The sequence below is a fragment of the Tympanuchus pallidicinctus genome, unplaced genomic scaffold, assembly GCF_026119805.1.
Source record: "Tympanuchus pallidicinctus isolate F22 unplaced genomic scaffold, pur_lepc_1.0 scaffold6, whole genome shotgun sequence".
NCBI classification, from domain to species: domain Eukaryota; kingdom Metazoa; phylum Chordata; class Aves; order Galliformes; family Phasianidae; genus Tympanuchus; species Tympanuchus pallidicinctus.
The window spans coordinates 19918212-19936875 of record NW_026294780.1 but is presented as its reverse complement, the minus strand read 5'-3'; the positions used below and the strand labels follow the sequence as shown (position 1 = coordinate 19936875).

General features: G+C 37.5%; 1 protein-coding gene across 2 annotated transcripts in view; it reads right to left on the bottom strand.

The window, feature by feature from the left end:
* Nucleotides 1-18664, bottom strand: part of NALCN (sodium leak channel, non-selective) — a 212393-nt gene that overhangs the window by 9426 nt on the left and 184303 nt on the right. Inside the window, exons 23-38 of one of the 2 annotated variants that reach the window (XM_052705813.1) lie at nt 17726-17782; nt 17246-17366; nt 17020-17151; nt 15090-15257; nt 13854-13958; nt 13154-13260; nt 11268-11388; nt 11084-11182; nt 8815-8908; nt 8175-8281; nt 7711-7785; nt 4951-5070; nt 3256-3324; nt 1376-1524; nt 943-1036; nt 232-364 (exon numbers count right to left, since the gene is read on the bottom strand). In XM_052705813.1, coding sequence (XP_052561773.1) covers nt 232-364; nt 943-1036; nt 1376-1524; nt 3256-3324; nt 4951-5070; nt 7711-7785; nt 8175-8281; nt 8815-8908; nt 11084-11182; nt 11268-11388; nt 13154-13260; nt 13854-13958; nt 15090-15257; nt 17020-17151; nt 17246-17366; nt 17726-17782 — 1751 coding nt within the window. The remainder of the gene's footprint in view (nt 1-231; nt 365-942; nt 1037-1375; nt 1525-3255; nt 3325-4950; nt 5071-7710; nt 7786-8174; nt 8282-8814; nt 8909-11083; nt 11183-11267; nt 11389-13153; nt 13261-13853; nt 13959-15089; nt 15258-17019; nt 17152-17245; nt 17367-17725; nt 17783-18664) is intronic. The other variant, XM_052705814.1, reaches the window with a different exon arrangement.

Below are 18664 nucleotides of genomic sequence, written 5' to 3'. Positions count from 1 at the left end.
ATACATGTATAATTATACTCGATAAATATAACATATCCCTTTGTTGAAAAAATTTGTGTTCTCAAACTACTGAAGTTTTAACATACACCATGACAGAGAATTATCACTAACATGCTATGAATATAATTATGAAGGTATAAGGTAAATTCATATCTGAACAGCACAACAGGCACAAGTCTAATATATTACATGTAAGACTGACACTTGTTTTTATTGCATATTTTCACTTACCAACAAGCAAATTTAGCATGATATATGCAATGATGACATAAAATGAACAGAAATACATAAGAGCACCAGCATAATTTCCACAGTCTGTTTTCCAGTAGGTGCTGTTATCTGGAGTACAAAATGGAGGCTGAACCTTGAAAACCCAAGAAGAAAAAGTCAGTCAATAACACTAGCACATACAAGGCACACTGTGTGTTTGTACTGCTGAAAAGAAACAAATTGGTGCTCTGAAATATGGCTTTCAGAAAGCTTTTCTGTACATTAATTTTAAGAAGGAAGCAAAAAATGTGATTTTCATTGCAATGGAACCCACAGACAGATATTTACTTAAGCAAAATAAAATAATTCAAGGACAAATTCTGAGGTCGTTATGACCAGCATTTACCTTTCAGTTCGTTTGAGCAGTCCTTTTGCCACAATCAAAGCAGAGATAACAGTGGAAAAGTGATTTACTGCACTTTACATTCAGAAAGCATATTTTGATTTTAAAATCACGTAACAGCCTACTCCCATGAAATTTTACAATGTTAGTCTGTGATTTGATCTGCAATTTTTGTGCCATGTGCTGAACTTAGTGAACATTGCATCTCTTGAAGAGATAAAGGCAGTCGCACTGCTCCTTGTACCTCTCTAAGGTACTAGAAACACACTGGTGATGCAAGGATGCTACCTATTCCTTGCCTAGTTTATCTCTGTTAGTATTGTATTTACCATGCAGTCATGCATAATTTTGTTCCAGTCTTCTCCGGTAACTATTCTGAAGAGTACAGTAATAGCCTTACCAGCTGATGAGAAATTTGCATGCCTGTTTTAAACAAAAAGAGAGAGATCATTTGATGTTGCAGGAGAAACTTATGGCAAGAAAAAAAAGGCAAACCATTTTCATTTTCTACTGTTCTATTATTTGGAACTGAAAACAGTTACAGTACTATCTGCATGAGCTCATTGAATTATTTATTCCATGACTTAAGACACAACAACTGAAATGTAGCTCAGACACAGGTCTGAATATCTTGCCTTATTTTATTAAAGAGCAAAAGAAGACTCAAAGCCAGATCCTATTTCCTGTCCCTGCTCTCTCCTTGAAGTCTGATGACAGTACTGATTGGGAAATTCCCGGGAACAACCCCATGAGGTACTGTACCTATTAATGTTCTCTCCATATTTCACCGTACCAAATAAAACTACTCCAGCAAAAGCGTAACAAAGAAGCAGTAAGAACATTCCCACTATGATGAAGAAACTCTTGTACATGCTGACAACCACAGTCAGGAGCAGCATTTTTAGTGTAACCTGGAAGGATAAAGAAAAAGCAATTCACAGTGTCACTCAGGAAACCAGAGAGATGAGTGAAAAGTGAGTCATTGCAGTTGCCATTTTGACATATAAGCTAATGGAAGAAGCCAGTGAAACAGTACATTATAAATCTGATTGAAAGTCAACATTTTGTATCCTCCTCTGAAATTCAGTGCACTTTCTACATGTTGAAAATATCAGCCCATCCTCAAACAGTATCTGTAAATAACTCTGTGTAGGATAAGATGACAACAATACAGAATTAGCTTTACTATGGATTGATGTTCTGCATCATTTCATACTGCAAGTACGAAAGTTAGCATTGTATGAATGGTGCTGTAGTAAACTACTTAGAGCTTACCCCAAAAATTGTGCTGATGTACAGAGAAGGGGATCTCCTTAAGATCAGTATGATTGATTAAACAGATTGATTAAACTAGCTAATTTTTCATGCAAGTTGGCCAAAGAGCTTAAGAAGATACTGTAATTCTGAAAATTACATAGGCAATAGGTATATATTACTTTTCCATGCAGCTGTATTGAACATTTTACTCTTTGTAACGGTATCACCTTAGATTGCCTTAAAATCCTTAAACACTTTGGATGCTACAGAAAATTCTCTTTAATGGAACTGAGGTATCAATTTTCTTTAGAATCATGCCAAACTGGTAACTCATGCTGACTTTCAAGCGTTGCATCGCACCAAATAAGTTGGTGAGACTGATGCAGCTCCTTACATAAAAGCACAAATGGCTGGGTTAAAACCTTGAAAAAGCTTCAGAATCAATCAGTAAGCTTTGAAGGCAATCACTTGGTCTGTCTGCATTAGGAGAAGCAAGGATTTTCATTTGATTTCCAAAGATCTACAGGCTCTGTATAGTTTGATGGCAGAACTTTTTTTTTATTTTTACTGATCAAGCCCTCTGTCTTGCTGTTCTTAAACCTGGCAATCCACTATAGTGATCTTCACTTTTCATCAAATTTACCTTAATAAGTCAAACTTCACAGAAAATGTTTTGATAATCCAAGTTCCATAGCTAGACAATGCAGAATGTCACCACTTGTTAAAAAAAACTTGCTTATTTCCTGCCTATTCTAATTCTGCTAATCTACCCTAATGACATCACAGCAAATCTCAGCATGAAATAAATAAAAACTTTAGAAATGACTTGCTTTGTAGCCATCCTGGTGCTTCCAGAAGAATAACTGGGTCCAATATTTTTAAAATTGAAGAGAAATCCTGTACTGTTATAAAAGATACAGTGCTAAAGGCACAGGTCATCGACCTGCATTCTGGAAGACAAAACTTCTATTACACAGCACTATCATAACAAGGCTACTAGATCTTCCACCACTTCACTAGTTTTGCAGAGAAAATAAATATATAGCATGCACATCCCACCACAATGAAATGGAAAAGAGTGAAAGTAGGATATATGCTCAGAGTTTTAGAGAACATTTTAAAAAATTCTGCTCAGCATTGCAGAGGCACGTTTATTTTACAAAAACGGCAGCTTTTCCAGTAATTGCAATGTTTTGTTATTATCTAATGTACATAAAAACCCTGACATTTTAAAGACAGCATGTAAAATTAGAGACTTCTGCTTGAGGTCTCTTTTTGGCATATAAGTTGGAGCCGTATAGAACGTGCATTAGAGATGAACAGCAACTACTCTTTTAGTCTATATATGAACATTGCAATGGTTGTAGTTCTGAACTTATACTTACGTGCTTTCCACAAATAGAGAAAAATCTGAAGACAATTACACATGCCCCCATCATATATGTGTATGCATTCTGGAACAGAAACATGAATACGTAACTATCCCATGCTGATCTCCTGGAAAATAAGGCAGTCACCATACACAAACTAGTAGCAACTATTTAAATAAGAACAGTGGGGCAGTACGAAAATAACTGAAGATGCTCTACCACTTTGAAAACACTGACCCAGAGTCCACACATATATAACTAAAAAGACATCTGGTCCTTTATTAGATTGGCTATAATTATATCCAGTTGCCCTGGACTACTTGTCTAGGCAGCTGCTTGCCTAAAGAAACCCCTCAGGCCTTTATAACTTCTCAGCAGCAGAGAGTAAAGTGAGGATGCCAGAGCAAAAGCACAACTGCACAGAACAGGCTTTCCCCCAGTGAAGCTTGGGGCAAGAGAGAAACCCCAGTCATTACAGGGAGGTGACGTCAGCAGTTGGCAATTAGTGACAAGCATCAACAATCCCTTCTCCTCCCTTCATAAATAAGGGAGCCAACATTGCAGCAAACATTAAAAAAAAATTGGGGAAGGGTTGATTTCTTCCCCTCTCCTCCATGAAGGATTTCTTCTTTCTTAATCAATATCAGACTAGAATCACTGCTGGGTTTGGGACAGATAGCACTGTTCAATAGTTTTCACCCTATGCCTTCTTTCAGTCTTTTGCTCCTATATAGATACTGTGCTCTGTCTCTTACTTGCTTCTTATGAGACTCCTGCTGGCAAGAACTCTTAGTCTTTTCAGGTTACTTCCTTTTCTCATTCACATTCCTTCTAAAGACTTCAATTTTCTACCATACTTACAGACCCTACCTCATACCACTCAGATGACTTTCTTGCTTCAATGTCCAAGAGAAGGATTTCTTATTCTTAGAAACAAGGTTCATTTGTGTCACAGAATTACATAATGGCCAGGGTTGGAAGGGACCTCAAGGATGATGAATCTTCAACCCCCTGCCACATGCAGGGCCACCAACCTCCCCATTTAATACTAGACCAGGCTGCCCAGGGCCCCATCCAACCTGACCTTGAACATCTCCAGGGATGGAGCATCCACAACCTCTCTGTGCAGCCTGTTCCAGCACCTCACCACTCTCATAGTAAAGAACTTCCCCTGACATCCAACCGCAGTCTTCCCTCCCTCAACATAAAACCATTTCCCCTTGTCCTGCTGTTATAAACCCTTTCAAAGAGTTGATTCCTCTCCTATCTGTAGGCTCCCTTTAGGTACTGACAGGCTGCAATGAGGTCACCCCACAGCCTTCTTTTCTCCAGGCTGAACAAGCCCAGTTCCCTCAGTCTGTCTTTGTAGAGTCCCTGATTATCTTTGTGGCTCTCCTCTGGGCCCTCTCCAACAGCTCTCTGTCTTTCTTGCACTGGGGGCTCCAGACCTGAACACAGTACTTCACATGGGGCTTCACAAGAGCACAGTAGAGGGGGGCAATCACCTTCCTGTCGCTGCTGGGCACCCTTCTTCTAATGGAGCCCAGGATACCATTTGCAAGAGCAGCATACAGTTTCATTTGTATTTCAGCCTTACATTTATTAAACAAGCAAGAGTTTATCTGGATGTAGTGTAGTAGTGATTCTACTGCTGGTGCTTAACAGATGAAATTAAGTTTATGCACTGGAACTGCATTTTTTAAATCTCACCAGCAAGGCAAAGTGAAGTATCACCCATATAACTCCAAGAGATGTCACTAAGAGATCATATCGATTTCTTCTGCTTTGCCAGAAGCCAGAAGGTGACATGGCAATAATCTTCATTGTGACCTACAGATTAAAAACAAATTTTCCATTTCAGAATTATTATTTCTTACTATAGGGACCTCTTCTATCCTCTGAAATATCTGATGGAGTACCAAAAGAGTGAAGCTGAACATCCCAGACAGAATGTTCAATGTATAAATTGCTAAGGTGAAATGGGTTTAAGACTTCTTGTAGTTAAGCATTATGAAGGTAAAAATGATTACACTGATAATATGCAGCTAAAGGAGGCATTAGTATGTTATATAGCTGTCCATAAAAGCTGCTAAATTCACAAAAGCATATGTGAACTCAAGAGTATAGTTGTGTTCTGCATCTCCTATATATAAAATTAATTAAAAAGCATTCCCATATTGCAAATATTCATTTCTTTAAGGAATGATCTGTACCCAGCACCATCTGTACTCAGAAGTGGATAAAAAAGAAAACTAAGAACAGTAAAGGAAGTACATTTCACAATGTTCCCAGTAAAAACTGCAGCAAAAGTGCTTGACATTTCCAAAATAGGTAACAGAAGTGCAGGCATGAAGCTTAAGAATAGATGCTGATAGGAAAGTCAGAAGTAACAGACACTGAGGTGGAGTGATGCAGGCACAGGGGATGCCAGAGAGTTTCTTGTACTCAATTCACATCAAACATCAAAGCAATTGAAGTGTTTCTACTTAAAGGGAAAAATTGTCAGGTATTCATTACATGATTTTTTTTTTTTCATCCCAGCTTGCAATGCTGCCACTTTGCAGTATTCTTTAAACTTCTGCAAAACAAACTGTATATAAAGGGACAGTAGGTTATAGCAAAAATCTGATTTTCCAATTAGCTTTCTTCATTAGAAGAGTTTCTGAAGCCTGATTACAGAGTAAAGAATAGAGCCTCTCAACCTCTATCATTTGAAGTAGTACCTAAGAGTGTCTTGCCTCACCTCTCTCCAGTTAGCTGAGGTGCCCTGGCATATCAGAAATAGCTGTGTAGGGTTGGCAAAGATAACACATCACCACCAAACATCCTTACTCTGCTGTAGCAGCTCAGGGAGGTAAGAGGAGGTCAGCTAACATACAGAGCAACTCTTGTTGATGCCCATCACTCCACATCTCACCTAATTAGAGTCACAGACAGAACACCCACCTCACCTACATTCAGGTGTTTATAATCTTGACCTGAATGCCACTGCATGCAAATAAAAAAATCACATATCACTTTACTGTGTGATCATCAGTTCTGCAACAAAAGTGAGATTTCTTAAGTTCTTCCTATTCTTCTATACCACATACACAAAGGTTTAGACCAGAATCAGGACTCCTTACACTGGACATGGGGCTATTAAGAAGGCAGAAAGGCTTGGTCTTCCTCAAGTATTAAGTCCATAATGGTAACAGACAATGCAGTATGCACAGCAGACCCCCATAACATCACTTTGCTGCATTAGGGAAGATTCGGGGCACAAAGCTGCTTTCTAACTCCATGACCTGAGTGCACTCACAATGTGATAGCTTGCCTGTTGAGACAGTCCTGGCTCTGACAAAGTCCCTTTTAAAATCTAGAAGCGTATTTGTTTCCCTTGGCAGTTCAAAAGAAAAAGTATTTCTGAAGGCATAGTTATTGGGTAAATTAAAATCAGTCTGTGTACGATACAAATCAAACTTTTCCATGTTTGCTGAATCTCTCAAGAGACACTGATTTCTCCTGGGTAGAGGAAAAAGAAGCAACAACATGGGCATATTCTATCTACAGCTGCTACAAGGTATTCGCTTCATTGCCTATTCATCACTGCTGGCAAAACCTATCACTGGAACATAGGAACTGTCATATTGGATTAGAGTGGTGGGAAATCTAGTTCACTATCCTGTCTATGATAGTGGTCAGTATCAGCTATTCAGCAGTGACTGAAAAGAAAAAATACTCAACAACAAACTTAGAATTCTGTACTAACCTACCCACAGAGGAAGAATCTTATTTAATGTTTAATGTGCTTTGCTACACTATGGATATCGTTATATAGAAAAAAAAAAAAAAAATAGAAAGAATTACAGAGTTTAAAATGCGTTCAAGTCCTTAGATTCCAGGCTTATAAAAACAGGTTATTTACAGTTGCAGAGTTGATTGTGATGACACATTTTTCACTTACCGCACAAGATTCAAATCTATTCAACAAAAGACAGACAATGCTGATATTTGACATAGCTTATTGAAAGGTATTACCATGAAATCATACCAACAACTGTGCATGGTATGATGATGTCACAGTTACAGAATAGTGAGGGTTAACAATGCATCAAAAGTCTGGGCAAGACACAATCAAACAAGAACTCTGTCAGACAGGTATTATGTTGTACAGAATGAATTTGAGATGTTCTAAAACCAATAAAAATAAAAGCTTTCATGGGTTCACCAAAAATACAAGCTGAAATGATCAGAGTTGAGTGTGTATATACAAAACGCCTCAGGCTCAAGATAGCAGAGCTGTATGACTGCAATAAATGAAAAGTTTACTTCTACAATATGTGTTTCAAGGCAAGCAATGTGAAGAATCCCAAGTGTGCATGTATTGAAATAAAAACCAGTGAAGAACAAGACAGCATTCCTAAAGCCAAAATAGAATATATACATACTGTTCTTAATCTCAAGAACTTATAAAACATATTACTTTACCTCAAGGACAAAAATGAAGGTGAAAACAACAGACATTGTTGCTAAAGGAACAGTCACTGGATCTGCAGCATCCCACTGAAATGCAAACAAAATCTGCTCACAGAAGAGTAGATGTTAAGCAGAAATAAATGTCTATTCAGTGGTTACTTTTATTAAAACATTTATTAATGAATAGATTTCACTTTAATATATATTCAGATAGGAATAGGTTGTGATGTATTCTCCTCTCATGGATTTACAGCTTAGCTAGAAATTAAAATTAGTAGAGCAGGCCACAAAAAGGCAGAAATTGACTCAGCTCCACAAATTACAATTAATCTACTGTGACCTATGCCAACTGTACCTAGCAATCATGTTTCACTATATTCATCACAGTAATGGCTCAACTGATCGTTAATTGGTGTTAGGAAATGTGCAACACACGCTGTAAGAATATAATAAAATGCTTAAAGAAACACAATTACCTTAACTGATAACAACACAGACTGGGCCAGAACAAGTACAGCGATAGTTCTCTTAAAAAATGGATGTTGAGTTATATCATACATCTTAGCTCTAAAGCCATCATTATCTGAAAAAGTACAAGGTAGAGGAAGAGAGTTAAAATTCACAGCAGTGTTTTTCTCCATTTCTTGACTTATTTTCCATGTTCATTAGCGGCAACATAATCCTTGACCAGTTTTGAAATACATTTCTAATTTTCTGCTACAATTTCCCATATCAAATAGGGCTTCTGAAAATATAATTTCAAATACCCAACACCAGTGTTGCATGAAGGCTTTGGTACTTGTAGGGCTAGCGCACCATTCAGCTGCTGTCAGGTTAATACATTCCATTCATATCATTAAAAGCCAAGTGCAAATATATTTCATTTAAGAATTCATTTTTTCATTAAGGCTTATCCTAAAACCATCGAAGTGCAGCCTTTTTTGGGTTGATTTTAATAGCCTTATGCAGAGATATGTAGTTGGAGCCTGTTTCCACATTAACGTATGCGCAACCTCCTAGTGGCCTCACGATTACATTTTTAATTTGAATCTCAGACTCCTGGGGAATTACGAACACTGGGGCTCAACATGAATGAAATCAAAATATCTTTGATACCCGGACGAGGTGGGAGATGAAGAGGTTGTGCTATCTTCAGTCTGCTTTTCAGATCTTCCCATCGTCTCTGATCTACAGTCAGTAAAGCTGTCCCCTTAACAAGCAAAGAGAAGCGTATAAATCTTTTGTCATATAAAAACGAGAACGTTTAATGCTGTAAACAACATTCTCTTTGGTGTCTGAAATGAAGTCACATATTCAGCCCTCCTTAAATAACACGCTGCTTAGAAAAAGGAGTCAAAGTATCTACCTGCACTCAAGAGGATTTCTGGATGCATTAGCTGCCAGTTTCTGGGACTCAACCCAGCAGGCACAGTTGTTGCTCTTTGTAGCAGCAACCGAGAGCAGGCAGTGAGGCACTGCAGGAGGCCTTCCATTTGACTGAACATCATATGCCAGGAAGCACTGTTTTAAAGAGTGGTCGATTGTGACTGGACTTTGCTGCAGAAATTCCTGTGGCTCATCAGTGCTGCTGGAGTTTCTCAGGGAGCAAGCCCTCTAGGAACCTGCTGCAGCTCTCCACAGCTCTACTGTTTGGAGTATAATTGAAATAAAATAACAGTATACTGTGAATCTACAGGAGTTCTCCACATAAGAAGAGCTAGAAGAGGTGGGGAGACACCTTCAAGGTGGTGATGTTAGATGGTAATGATATGAAAAAAAAGAAAAAAGCAAAGCCCAAAGCAGAATTCAACATCATTGAGAATGACCCTTGAAACAAAACTGTACTCTCATCACTTCAGAGGACTGTAAAATTTCACAAAAATAGTATGGAATTGCAGGCACAAGAGAGATCTTCCCAGATTGACTGTTACAGCTCTTTTGCCTGGACACATGGTTGTCCTGTATTGGTGGTGGACCTGAAGCTGGCTGCACTGCTAATAAGGTCAGTAAAGCTCCCTCTGAGGTGGATATAATCTTTTTATGGAGCTGCATCCCCAGATGTCACTTTAGGAGCAGATACTTTGAAACATAACACAGACAGAGCAGCAGATACTGGGATGCCTATTAGTTGTGTCTAAAACCATATTTAGAAAAGCTTAAATTAAAAAGGCAAGTCATTTATCCACATGAGTGAGTCTGTTTTACATTTTTGGAGAGTTTTCTTTACAAAGAAGAAAAAAGGTAACAACAACAACAAAAAAGTAGAACTGTATAAATGGTGATGCCAAGGTGATCTGTTTATCAGAAACTAACAGTCCAACAGCTGAATCATTACTAAAGGCAATAAAGTACAGCTGGGTCTATGAATGGGGCTCCAGCAGTGGGGCTACTGCTGGAGCAGTTGTACTTGCATTTTGACTTTAGTTCAAAACCATCAGAAATTTGAGTAAATCACATCTGAACACATGACACTCGGGAGCTGCAGCAAGAGATGCATCGGGCTGTGCAACAGAGGGACTATGAAGCGCAATAGCCATGATAATGGGATTGCTGGACCCAGATCAGAGGCCCTTGTAGTTCTCCCAGTCCATCATCTTTAGGGCAGAGGCTCCTATAGTTCACATAGAGTCACAGAATCACCAAAGTTGGAAAAGACCTCCAAGATCATCCAGTCCAACTGTCCACCTACCACCAATATTTTCCACACCAAACCGTATCTCTTAGTACAACATCTAAATGTTTCTTGAACACTTCCACAGACAGTGACTCAACAACCCTCCTGAGCAACCCATTCCAGTACCTGACCACCCTTTGAGAGAAGAAATTTTTTCAAACCTGAACCACCTCTCACACAACTTGAGACCATTCCCTCTCATGTTATCACTAGCTACATGGGAGAAGAGGCTGACTCTCACCTCGCAACAGCATCCTTTCAGGTCACTGTGGAGAGTGATAAGATCTCTCTTGATCCTCCTATTTTTCAGACTAAACAATCTTCCAGATCCCTCAGCCTAGTTGTAACACATACAAGCATTGCATGCCTTTTTACCAGCCACTGCATGTTTACCAACACCAAATTGAAACAGCAGACTCTGGAACATCTGTAAATACTGTGTAATTTAGGTTCAGTCTCCAACTCTCAACATGCCTACACTAGAGAGTTTTGGATGAGTGTGTAAGAGACTGCTATCATCTCAGGCATGAGTTTTGCAGCAAGTATGGATCAGGTATGCCTGAGGACATACTTGCAGGATTGCAGAAAGTAAGACTGCTAAGCTTGTCGTAAAGGCAGTCTTACAACACCAGATGTAATAACAGTGTAATAACACATTTGGTATGTACTACAGAGCCAGTTCCATACATGATAAACCACCTCACTCAGTACCTTGTTTTCATTGAAATTAGCAATGACAACTCCAACGAAAAGAGTCAGTCCAATCATGCAGCCAAGGAATACAAACACATGAATATAGATTCCATGGATCTGCACAGAAGGAAAACATGATTAATTGTTAAAACAAATCTAAGTATGTGTTGCAAAATTCAAAGATTCTGCTGTGTTTCCTTACCGGCCCAACGCGATGAATAATAACATCTCTGACTTCTACCCATCCTTTTAATGAAAGAACTTCAAATAGTGCCAGCATTGCATTTCCCACATTATCAAAATTAAAATTCCTAGGATTTGCCCTGAAATGAAAATACAAATAGGTGTAAACTCCAGTAATGAGGCCGTTCTATTTGCTATCCTTATACTTTAGAGTCTAACATTTAAATATCTTGTGAAGTTGGTGCAAAAGACAGTCTCTGAAATATATAAAGTTGTCTCAAGAAATAAGAGAACAAGAGCTACAGCAATAAATATGGATTGCTTTGTTTTTCTTGATCGCCATCTATGTTTAGTTTCTGTATTCATAATCTGATTCACAGTAATTAAAATAATTAATCTATACCATGTTGCTGTGTCTTTTTGTTAATGAAGCAAAATACAACAGTCATGAAAAAAAGCATCTGATGTCGTTGGTCACATTCTCATAAACTTACCTGGAGAAGATCAAGCTCAAAGCCATATAAATGAATCAGAGTTTTAAATCAATGAGATCACTTAGCAAATATTATTCATTATTTCATTATCCCAAGGTGTAAAGCAAAACTTAATGAGAGGAAATCACATCTTGGCTTTCCCATATCATATACTCTGATTTCTTCTATTATTTGAGATCCCAGCTGAATGTTAAAAGTACATTCTCTGAGCTAGGTCTCTGCAGTCTGAGACCTAACTAATTTTCAACAATTTATACAGGGAAATAGCTGGACTCCAGAAGAACTGATGAGTGGTGGGTCATTCTGAAAATCTGAACAGTCAGTGAACAACAGTGCTCTCAGATGCTGCTTCATACTTGTTTTTATGTATCTTATTCTTATTTATTGTGGCTCTTATGTGTTGTTAATCGCATGAAAATCTGGCCAAGCAGAGCTAAACAGGTGGCACAAATGTCCTTGAGGTAAAATATATTTCTACAATAACAAAATATTCCCCAAAGTTTACAGTTATGCTGATGAAGACATTTTTTGCTTATTTCTGGATCAAGCTAAAGTAGAATGAATTTGCTTACTTGAGGAAGAATTTGTCTGCAGCAAACAGAATCAGACTTCTACAGATGTCAGAGTTTCACTGCCTGAATCACAGCATATTATTTTGTTAGTAGGATGTCTCTGAATCTGTCACTGCTGGTATTTTCTTTGCCCACACATACAGTCATTTAAAATAGTTATTGCTGTTTAGCTGATTTTGCAAAATGTCAACCAACTTAAAATATAAACAATTAAAGAGGGTTTTTTTGCCTGTTCAGGTGTTACAAAATATTAAAATACTTAATCAGAATATTATTCATAAATATATTATTAGCTCTTAAATAATTATTACTGCACTACTCTGCCAGATAGACCGCAAGCATTTCCTACGGGGAACAGAGGAGGTAGTTGGTAGATGGTATAGCTGAGGGCCATAGAAGAGGTTTTAGGTATGATTTGTTCACTAGTTTTAGTGACTATTTATAGGCATGTTGATTTCTACTTATTTTTATTCACAGGTTTTCCTATTAATTCATAGGCTCTGTTATTAAGTAATAGCTTCCAGTGTGTCTTAATAGCATCACCAACTACACTGAAGTTACAATCTTGCTTCAAGCCAGTAATCATACGTCAAAATCCTGGATTCACTAACCATTTTTTTTCTTTCTTTCTGTTTTATGAATAGAACATCAGGCTAACACTGGTAAAATTTCGTATGCCTGACTTATTACTAAATATACCAGAATTCTTACCTGCACTTAGTATTACTTACATATACTAAGACCCCTCCACCAGCAGTATAATGTCGTGAGAGTGGAGACATATTCCACATCAACAACTGAGTGTTTGAAGAAAGACAGGTCAAAGTGTAGCAACTCACCAGACTCGTGGCACCCAAAATCCAGGCTTTTTTTCTCCGGGTCTTAGCTTTAAATTGAGATTTTTGGAAACACTTACATTTATTCTGAAGATGCCATGACAATCTTCCTATAGTAAAAGAAACCACAGCTTGAGATTAAATAATGGTCTGTGCAAAAGCCTAGAATGCCAGTGTAAAGAATGCACTTGCCATAATAGGAAATTACGAGTTGTCAGGTCTAGAGTTCATAGACATGGTTCTTTACCCAAAATAAAATGCAGGCTAGGAATAATAATAATAAAAAAAACCAAACACAAAAAACACCTTCCTTCTCCCAGGATTGAGAGTGCTCATCATGTTGCAAAATTATCTAGCCTTTCACCTCTTTCCTAAAGGCCACTGAATTGTTTAAGTGATGATGATATTTCACCTTAGGAATGCAAAGGCATCATGGATAATTCCATGTGATGTAGGGTATTTGAATGAATTTCAGAGCTTTTTCAGACATCCCCTATATCTGGAATTGCTTTCCTTTTTGACGTGAAAACCTTATCTTACCCTCATCCCCTTATTCCTTTAATACCTTTCCCAGTCTTAACCTGCATGAAAGTGCCCGAGATCTCCATCACTCATATGAAAGTTCTGATTGCCCCACTGCTTTCCCTGGCAGGCTGAAATGGCAGAGCATACTGTTATTTTGAAGAAGGAATGCAGTTCTTACCCTAGAGATGATGTGAGGATCGTTGCATTTAGCCAGTTTTCCAGCAAATAGCTGCACTCCAAAGCTTGCAAAAACAAGCATTAATGTCAGCAAAAGAATAGAAACCTGTAAAGATGAAATTAGACTTGAGAAAGGGGGTCAGATCCTTCTGCGCAATGCAGAGAGGATCATTTCATTGCACAAGCCTTCAGATAAGGCTTTCAAGATGTTGCTTTAAGTTCTTATCCAGTAAGAAGGTGTTGTGTGATTAACATTATTAATATAACATCTAAGAATTGTAGATAAGGATCAAAGCTTTCTTGCACTGACTACAATCTAGCAAAATTCTGCACACGGAACAATTTCCATTTGCTTTATAGAGAAATCTTCAAGTACTTAAAATATGTGCGTCTTTTGCTTTGCTGAATCAGGCTTTACTAATTAATCCGAGTAAGTAATTGTTAGTTAGTTAGTTCCAGGATAGTTAGAATAATGTCATGCATGAGCAAATAATGACGCAAATGTTTTTAAGAGGATACATCACCTGCTTTTTGTCCTTGCTCTACCAGTAACTGATTGCAAATATTTGGGAGCTTATCTCTTTATAACAACACAGCACTCTGTTCTGGAATAAAGTGTCTGCTTTTCAGACTGCCACATATCAGTCAGGGAAAGTTGGGTCCCAAGACAATGCATTTTATTCTGAACAGGCAATCACAGACTCTGTTATTATTATTACTATTACTATAAATGCATATTGATTATTATTTGGATTGTTTTAAAAACAGCAATGACATAGTCTTGAGATCCAGCAGCTGTATTGTTTCTGCTTGCCTTTCAAAAAATTTGGAGACAGAGACTTTCAGTTCAGAAATCAGTTTGCCTTCTTTTCTTGAAGAGCTGCCATATCCTAATTTTCACCATTTTTCCTCAATCAGAACAGTGAATAAAGGATAGATTTTCATTCAGTAGTCTTTTTTTATGTAATTGTGGCCAAATATAGACTGAAAAAAAGTAATATTGCTGAAAAAAACCAAACCAGTAGCATTGAAAAAAGGATGATTACAGCAGTGTTATTTAGCATAAATGAAAATGAGCTAGTTATATTCCTGATTTTTGAATTGCTCTGTGGTCATCTGCAGCTAGTGTGAGAAGTAAACATACAGCAGTGGAGAAAATTACCACAAACAATACAGAAAAATGGTATCTTCTTACTCCTATATTTGATTTTTAACAAGAAAAATAACCTATACATACCAAAAAGATTTCCTTAAAGCCACTAAACAGCTCTCGTACAACTTTCCTCATCTGAGGAACCAATTTGAATATTCGAAGAGGTCGGAGGCAACGGAGCACCATTAAGAGCTGAGCTCCAGATTTGGCAGGGACATTCTGAGGCATCCAGCACAGGAATATCAAACTTACCTTGAAGAGATAGAGAAGAAAAGACAAAGAAGAATTATGATTATAGAGTTTTATCTGACATAAAAAGAGCACAGGAGATCAATAATGCTTCTCCTCCTTAAAATTAAGGGGAAGATTAAGAAAGAAATGACTAATTTAGAAAGAGGACTTGGATCTCCTGTACCTTGTCTGATTGTCTAACTAATGGGCATCAGCCTCAGCCCGTCTTTTCCTTTGACTCAAAATCTGTTTTATTCTATTTGGCAGATGGAATAGTTCCCAGTGAGGAAATCAAATTGGCTGATTCAGAGTAGGGACATGAACTCTTTTCTTGGACCAGGCAGTATAATCTCTTTCTCCTCTTCTTGTTTCAGAGATTCTCCTGAAACCGAGACGCTCTCATCCAGAACAGGTGTTAATGGTATCCTCACCAGTTCTTCCCACTACTTTATTACAAGTAAAGATAGCATTGTCACTATGCTGTTTTACCATACAAATACTGCGCATTTAAAAGTGTTTTCTGTTAGTGCACCTACATCTTGTAACCTGAACAATCTTTGACAGATAGCAATTTATTAGAAAGTCTGTTAATTATTTCTGATTTTTGAGAAATATAAGGCCAGTGTAATCTATAGAGAGACAGAGACGAGAGTGCTATAAACAATAAGTAAGTGTCTAAAAAATGGAGGATCAGTCTGATACCACAAATATGATTTAACATGTAGTTTGATTTGTCAAAAACAACTGCAGCTGTTTTAAAAGACAACTGTCCTAACAAGATTCGCCAGTGCTTCTGACTTTCTTTTATACTGCTTTAAAATCACAAGCATGTTTAGAATAACCAAGGTTGACCACCTAAATTTTCCTTCAGACAAGCAGAAGGTGCAGAGGGATTTCAGAAGACTAGTTCACTCACTGATCATGCATACTGCAATGGGAGCTTTGCAGAAATATGAACATTTGTATTTATGGTAACAATGGAGTCTTCGATACAAATTGATCGTGACAAATTTTATGCAGCACATCTGTCTGGTGGATTAATCTCTGAAAGATTTAATCTAAACCCATCAAAGCAATTTTACTTAGTAATTTCTTCAGCTATAAAATATTTCATACTGTATTATGCCGCACGATGGTTTTGACACATTTGCTGCTATTTATTGTCATAAGTGAAGAGGAAATGGAACCCCTTCTCTTACAATGAGAGGAATGCAAGAAATTTCCAGGGAACAATGAAAACAGTACAAATACTTTTTTCTTTAGGACCATTTTTGATGCAAATGCAATACAAAGACGTTGCTTTGCTTGCCTTCTGCTACAGTAAAACCAGCAACCAAGATGTGTCCTTTTGTCAAATGGCAGAGGCTTTTAAACATTTTTCATAATGTAGAAGAACTGTCAAGAGGAGTGGAAGCAATGAATGACAAAGAAACAGACAAAACAATGATTCTCTGCATAAAAATGCTAAAGCAAGGTCAGACATTCTGGGGTCACTTTAGTATGCAAATAAGATCTGATCGACAAACAAACACTTAGAAGGGATTGTATAATCTAAAACCTACATTAAGTTATCAGGCTCTTATCACATCTGTATATTTTTAGATGTCTGAACACATAACTGGCAGTACTGCATGTGGATAAAGTTGTGTTTATACAGAAAGTATACTAGTATACTTGGATCAGGTTGCTGAGCCAAACCTTATTACCCTCCCAAACATTTATCTATCCAAAGATAACAAAATTAAGAGTGCTACAGAAAACTCCCATAAATATAAAAACTTACAAGATATATAAATATGTCCATAACTCCTCCAAAATCTCTAATTACAGCTGTTGGTGTAAAAAACAGGCCATCTGCCATAATCTTCAGATTAAGCTCAATGCTCATGAATATTACAAAAACGTATTCAGCAATCTGAAAATCAAAGCAGAGAACATTTAGCAACAGGGAGTGGAGAATCGCAGGGTGGATGTACTTCATTAAAGGCAACGAGATTCAATATCAGTACCTGGAGTGTTGGAGCATGCATAACTCTTCTAAAAGGGGATTCAAACATCATGGAAATGCAGGAACATATAGTAACAATGATCATGACCCAGTCCAGGTAGGTAACCAAACCCAGCAGGTCACTGTGAACAACACATAAGGATAACTATTACAGAAAGATTGAGTACTGTGCCATTTGTATTGTGGCTACATCACAGTTAAGCACTTATTAATGAAAAATAAATTGAACTGAGAAATGTCAAAGATTTAATTGTTACAGAAATACATAGCAGAGCTAGTGAGATTACAAGCAAGTAAGGAAGAAGAAAAGCCTGACTTCAAAACAAAATCCTCTTTCTATTCATTCTCCCATAAAAATCCCTGGAAAGAAAATCTGTTTCTGGGGAAAAAATTATGCAAGTGCATGCACACATACGCATGTGCTCACACACTTATACTGCAGGCTTATGCGACCAAGCAAAGTTACTTTTATTGTGCTTACTAAAGCTGATGGTATTTGGTATTTTTCACAGCTCCAGTAACAGGATCTGTTTTAGAACTATAAAAACAAACAAAAAAACAAAAAAAACAAAAAAACAAAAAAACAAAAAAAAAAAAGAAGAAGAAAAGACATAGTCATTTACATCGTATTTTTGTCACCATTATCATTACACCATACATCTATCACCTCAATGCAATTCATGACCGAAGTGAAGTATACATGTGTTATTTTGGTTTAATTTCAGATGTCTGTGTTATAACATCAATACAGCTGTGTTGTACTTCATGGCCTACAATTTCCCTAACAATTCCTTGGATGGTTAGCTTTTTGAGTCTTGCTTTTGTAAAGGACTTAATTTTATGTCTTGGTTGTGGGTGATTTGCTACTGAATTTTATATTGCAAAAAGCTTTCTCGAGTTCTTTTCTTTTACCTCAGAAACCAGATTATTATCTTCAACCAACACAAAGTTCCTTTCACAAGCTTTATTTCCTTCTTTACTTGTTCTGTCATTTTCTGATGAATATTTTGTACTACCCACACCTGATTTTTCCTGTGAAATTGTCTTTCTTTCTCTACAGTATGCAAACAGCAATTAGGCAGTGGGACAGGCTTCCATACTCTGGAAGCATAAGCATGTATCCAGGTGATGCAGTGTAAGATCCTGCTCCAGCAATTATTAAGGTCTTTTATATAAAGCAGAATGACTTCAGCAGAAGAATCCTTCCCAAGAATCCTATCCACTCTGTCCCAGTGGTTAAGGACACTTTTTACATACCTTTCAAATCCTTATAGCAAATCATGCAGAGAAAGGATCTGCACTGAGGAATCCTATATCCCAAGCGAGGGCTCTAGTCATCGGGATGTGAAATTGCCATCACTTCCTCACTGAGCTTAAAGTGAAAAAAGGACTGACCTGACCTGAGGCATTACTGCAACAG